This window comes from Mus caroli, chromosome 7, assembly GCF_900094665.2.
Source record: "Mus caroli chromosome 7, CAROLI_EIJ_v1.1, whole genome shotgun sequence".
In the NCBI taxonomy this organism is placed as follows: Eukaryota; Metazoa; Chordata; class Mammalia; order Rodentia; family Muridae; genus Mus; species Mus caroli.
In genome coordinates, this window is record NC_034576.1 from 113,352,460 (window position 1) to 113,357,963 (window position 5,504).

Genomic DNA, 5,504 nt, shown 5'->3' on the forward strand with positions numbered 1-5,504 from the left:
CATTACTAGAGGTAGAAATACAGGCAATATACTATTACGGCAACAACCATCAATTACAGTTAAGAATTTTTCTGTAACAACCAAATGGATAATCAAATATTGCAACAACTCAAGTATTACTGAGCAAAGTGCATCTCTACAGTATTCAGTGTTGCTATTCAGTTTTCTAACTTAAAACAGCCTATGGTAACTGGCAGCAAAGAAGGTCCTTGCAATAGACTGCCTCTGCTTGAGAACTTAGGATGTAATTATTGCATGCTGCTAATATTCTATCTAAACATTAAGGATACTCCTAAAGTATTTGATGGTAGACTATGATTAAGACATCACACTACAAAAACCTTATGCAGAAGGAACCTTACTGACGTGCTTCTGCTTTAAATATTGTGAAAAAACGTTACAGCGGAATGAATTTTCGCAGTGGTTAGGTCAAATGCAGTTACATCATAGCAACAGTATGTTTTGCACAATTTAAGGCTTTGGCTGGTTCTTTAGTCAGCTTCTTCCTCTGATTCTTCTTCTTCAGCAGTTTCTAGCCAGGTTAGCCACTGATTCACCTGTAAATTAAATTTATCATTTAGTAAAAATTAAGTTTTGGTTAAGGATATATCTAAAAGGAATCAACTTTGGTCTTTATCTATTGAGTCTTTCCCACAGCCTTCTAAAAACCTGTGTACCCTGTGTGCAGGGCCCACGGCAGCCCAAAAGGGCCACTGGGCCCTTGGAAACTGAGAACTACAAGCACTCTGAATTGCTGATAATGTCTCCAGTTGCTTACTAGGCAACAAGATCTCACAGTCCAATCCAGGCTTTCCTTGAATTCATCATGTAACAGAGTACAACTCTAAACCTAGTCTCTGTCCTTCTAACCCAACCCATGCACCACACCTACTTTCAATTAACTAGTCTTACACTTCTGTTTGACAATTCTACAATGACATTTCAGCCTTTCTTATCTAGTCCAAGACAGCAACTCTTCCAAACCAAATGTGATAGGCAAGGATGGCATGCCAGGATGTATACCAGAATTACTTATCAGATTCTCAAAAATAGGAGTAGGAACTAATCCTTAATGATCTTCACGAAGTAGCCTACAAACCTTAGAAACTTTTATAAACCAGGGCTTCCTTAAATCTGATGCTTAGAAAAACTAGTAGAGAAATATCTGAATTGTGGTAAATAAAGAACCTTTAGTACCAGACTGGGATCCTACTATTAAACTCACTCATTTATATACATTCTGGATTATGGAATACTTTGATGTCAAGTTCCACTCTTAGGACTAACTCCAGTGATAACAGAAAACCTAACTAGATGCTTTTTTCACCTAAGGTTTAACTAATCCTTTAACCATGCAAACAGCTCTACCACCAAAATTGTCACCTAATTTAACACCTTTATATCCCACTATTTCATCCTGTAACTTTATCTCATTTTGCTAACTACCTACTTAACTAGAACTTGTATCAGTGCTGACACATTTGGACACATTCAAGTTCGAAAGAGGGCCATTTAAAATACTAACAAGAAAAACAAAAACCAAGCCAAGTTGACAGTCAAAAAAATCTCAACAAAGCACTTACCTGGAACAAAGCCTTGCCTTTTCCTGGAAACTCTTGAGTTATGTCTTCCTTCCAAGCTAAGAAAGCTTCCTCTTCAATGATTTCCATGTCATAGAAATGAACAAAAAATCGAAGTAACATGCCTTAAAACGAAACACAGCATATAATTCATTATTTAACATGCTATTTAGACTGCCTCTCAATCCCCGACTCCTGAACAGTCACCTCACCTTTTGGGAAGCTGCTGTTGTAACAGTGCACCTGCAAAGCATACAGGGCACTGACCTGTAGATCCACATGATCATGAAGAAATTTCTGCATCACTGGCTTAAAAGAGAGCAGCAGCTGTTTTTCCTGCTCTAACTGCTCTTTGGAAGGAGCAGAGGAAGAATCTGTCTCATCGCTGGGTGGGCTGACTTCACTAGAAATGTACTGTAAGAAGCTGAACAGCAAGTTTTTTGTTAGAAACCCAACGGTTGTCTAGCTCAGCACAAGTTGTTATTAGACTTGTGGCCAGTGAACTACTCATCTTACCTGGTCATTAAGATGTTCACAAATCCTTTATCTACATGAAGTTTGGGAGAGATGTTATCTTTAATCCATTTATATATAGTTTGAGGGGATGGATCCAGCTTAATTTGCTTCAATAGTTCCTTCTCCAATTTAAGGAGTGGGAATAAGAAACTCAGTCCCTTTCCTTCCAAAATCTCCAACATTCGATCCTTATTCTGATCAATTTCTGCAAACACAAAGCAATTTCTCATTTTACCAGGTTGACCTTACTTATCTAGACAAACCTTTACAAATGACTTCTTAGCAAACAAAAATCCACACAAGGACCCAAATATCCATTCAATGTTAAGTCAGCTGGCTCTTACCTGGCAGCATTTTCTGCATATTGACCTTGCTTTGTTGAAAAAGTTCGGTTAACCACTCTCGGTCTTGTAATTTAGCTAATTGTTGAAGACAAAGTAAGAAGAGAGGGAAATGGGTGCCACTCTCCAGTGGTTGAGCTAGTTCAGAAATGCTCACCAACTCTGAAATTATAGCACGAGCTGCAAACTGTGCCAAGTAAGACTTCACCAAGGGGATGTCAACCTCCAGTTTGGGGCACTGCTCCAATACATTCAGGAAAGCCTTGTGAAGAAAATCCAAAACAGTTTCATTAATTTTTCAATCTTAAATGGGAAGAAGTTACTTTACCACACTATTGGTAGAATGTTCTACCTGCATAAAGTTGTCACTTGTGGCTATCCCTTCCTGTTTGAGTAAACTGATTAAAGAGCTTGCTTTTTCTTTATCTTCATCACTTCTATCCAGTGACAGGATGATCACTTTGCTTAGCATCTCAGGAAGAAAGTGTTTTGGAGCTCTCATTTCTCTCACACCACTGACAGCGTCGTTGGCATTTCCACTGTTCAGATAGTCAGTCACAACGGCTTCCTAAGAACACAATTCAATTCTCATAAGCATTCCCTACCCTCAAATGTTTTCCAAGTACCAGAGATGATTTATTTATGAGGCTTTCTGAAACTTACGGTCAGTTTAAGTAGTTCTTCCTTTGATGGTGGTGGCTTTTTGCTAGTCTTGGCAGGCTTTTCCTGGATAAGTGGTGGATTCGTTTTGAGACCAAGTTGAGGTGTCTAAAGACAAGAAACACAACGCATGTTTAATCAAAATGAAACAAACCAAAAATATCAGCACCACCATGAAGCAGAGGGAAGGAAACACTTGAGTCCTCACCCACCTTCAGGGACACTGAGAAATGTACTACACTTTGGGGGCCCATACCTGTCCCAGAGGCGGTGTTTGAGTGCGTGGTGGCTGTGCACTGGGAGGAATCATAGTTATCTGGGGCTGAAGCTTTGGCACCTGATTTTTATTCATTAGAAACGACTGAGCAGGCCTCAAACTAATCTAAAATTTAAAACAAATCAACATACAACCAAGTTAACAGAACTAATGAACATAACTATTAACACTTTCAATACCCCACAACTAATTCTATACAAATCTATTATGGCAGTGATATAATTCTCCAAAAACTAAGTTATTTCATGTCACATAATGAATTTAACTTATGGGAAAAATACCTGGTTTAAAGAGTAAGATACTGAAATTAAAAAAAAAAAAAAAAAAAAAAAACCAACACTTTACAAACCTTATGCTTGTACCGTTCAAGTCTCCCAATATCAGCAATGCAGATAAACCCTTTATTCTACTTAATATCTTTACCATTTTCTCATGATAACTATTTAAATAACTTAGAAACTTGCCCTCATATCTCATAATCTTCGCTCATAGGACGCTGGACATCCAGAGAGAGAAAAAGCAGAGAAAAGTAGAAAAGAAGTTGAAGACATAGAGTAGAGGGGAGAATAAAAGGAAAAAGAATTCCAGCTTTAAGTCCTCTTTCGCGTCTTTTTATAATCATCGGGCAAGAGACTTCTGCACTGACAAACTACTGCATAGAAGTAATGTAGGCAAATGTACCTCATCTGCATTAAGCTGTCCTTTCTTAGAAAACCGAGGTGGCATATCCTTCGACTGTCCTTGTAGCTGGGATAAGAGTCCCTGACTCTGGTTATGGTAGAGCTGGCTTAGCCCCTATATTTCAGAAAGGGAGAAAGAAAGTCTAGATAAAAATTATGGTAATCAAGTACCAAAGGGATGATGAGCCAAGCCATTGCTTTGCCCAGAAAAGGTGAAACAGGGAAGAATATCTAACCTATCTGTTAAATAAAGTGATGTGATTTTACTAATCTTAAGGATAAGCATCTTACTCAATTTCAAACAACTGTCAAATGGAAATATGCTAAGGAAAAAAAAAAAGCTTAAGAACTCAGCTTCATTTAAAAACAATAAAGGGAAAAGGTATTAGATCTAAGGCTGGCCCTAACACTATCAATATCTTACCTGGCTTTTCATAAACTTGCCCCCCATCTCTCCAAACTGCGATTGCGTGGGAGGCATGATGTGCCCCCCATGGCCATTGAAGAGCTGATTTGAACGATGACGTCCCATTGTGGGTGAAAATCTATCCTGGATAACTCCTGGACCAGTACCAATTCCACTACCTTAAAACACAGACAATTCTTAGAAATTCACTAAAATATTAACTTTTGGTTTATCCAAAACACTGCTGCTTTAAAAATTACCTGGCATTTGCCCAAACATATCAGCAAGTCCCCCAAGTGGGTCCCTATCCATTTTCATCCTTGGCGGCATGAACGGTCCCTCCAGGAAGAAGTCATTCCTCCCTTGAGCCATAGGAGCAGGAATAAACACTCCTAGATCCTTTGAGAAGAAAGTGGGTAAGTACTGTCCTTATTAAAATGTAATGCTACCATTCTCCCAAATGTTAAATGTTTGTTTAAGAGTTAACAAAAGGAGGGACAGGAAATCAAAAATCCCTTACTTTTACTGCATCTTGACGGATTTGATTGATCGTCTTTGGTCCATTGTCAAGAAAAGCCTTGCGAGGAACCCAATGGTGCTCTCGCAACTCTACAGTATCCTGTAATTTAAAAAAATATAAATTTTATTTTACCATTCCAACTGAAAAAACTCAAAAACTTTGAACACAGTAAAAACCATCTTACCTGCAGTAGGAAACGAATCCTGGCTGGCAATTCCTTACTTAACATTAAGGAACACATTCTGGCAAAGTACTGATCCATTAAGGACTGATAAAAGAGACAGAAACACACAATTAGATAGACGGCAAATGTGTAAGATGCTTTGGATTATTGCTATACAGGCCAATGACTAGAGTAAATACTAGCGCCTCACAAGACACCACCCTTTACACTGTTCTTAACAAAAACATACCTTGGCTCGTTCATGGTCTAATCGAGGTCCCACTGTCCTCATTATCTGACAGAGGCACTCCAAATCCTCTCCCATATCTTTGAGTTGGACTCTCTTCTTCTTTTCCAAAAG

General features: G+C 38.5%; 1 protein-coding gene and 1 non-coding gene across 2 annotated transcripts in view; both read right to left on the reverse strand.

The window, feature by feature from the left end:
* Positions 1 to 6: 6 nt before the first annotated feature.
* Positions 7 to 5,504, reverse strand: part of Eif4g2 (eukaryotic translation initiation factor 4 gamma 2) — an 11,646-nt gene continuing 6,148 nt past the window's right edge. Inside the window, exons 12-21 of the mRNA XM_021167079.1 lie at positions 4,479 to 4,639; positions 4,056 to 4,169; positions 3,354 to 3,479; positions 3,101 to 3,205; positions 2,790 to 3,005; positions 2,441 to 2,699; positions 2,097 to 2,301; positions 1,793 to 2,004; positions 1,584 to 1,705; positions 7 to 557 (exon numbers count right to left, since the gene is read on the reverse strand). Of these exons, the coding sequence (XP_021022738.1) occupies positions 492 to 557; positions 1,584 to 1,705; positions 1,793 to 2,004; positions 2,097 to 2,301; positions 2,441 to 2,699; positions 2,790 to 3,005; positions 3,101 to 3,205; positions 3,354 to 3,479; positions 4,056 to 4,169; positions 4,479 to 4,639 (1,586 nt within the window). The 3' untranslated portion in view covers positions 7 to 491. The remainder of the gene's footprint in view (positions 558 to 1,583; positions 1,706 to 1,792; positions 2,005 to 2,096; positions 2,302 to 2,440; positions 2,700 to 2,789; positions 3,006 to 3,100; positions 3,206 to 3,353; positions 3,480 to 4,055; positions 4,170 to 4,478; positions 4,640 to 5,504) is intronic.
* On the reverse strand, positions 3,835 to 4,003 carry LOC115031678. Its single transcript, XR_003837341.1, has one exon. It is a non-coding gene; the product is annotated as a small nucleolar RNA SNORD97 (small nucleolar RNA).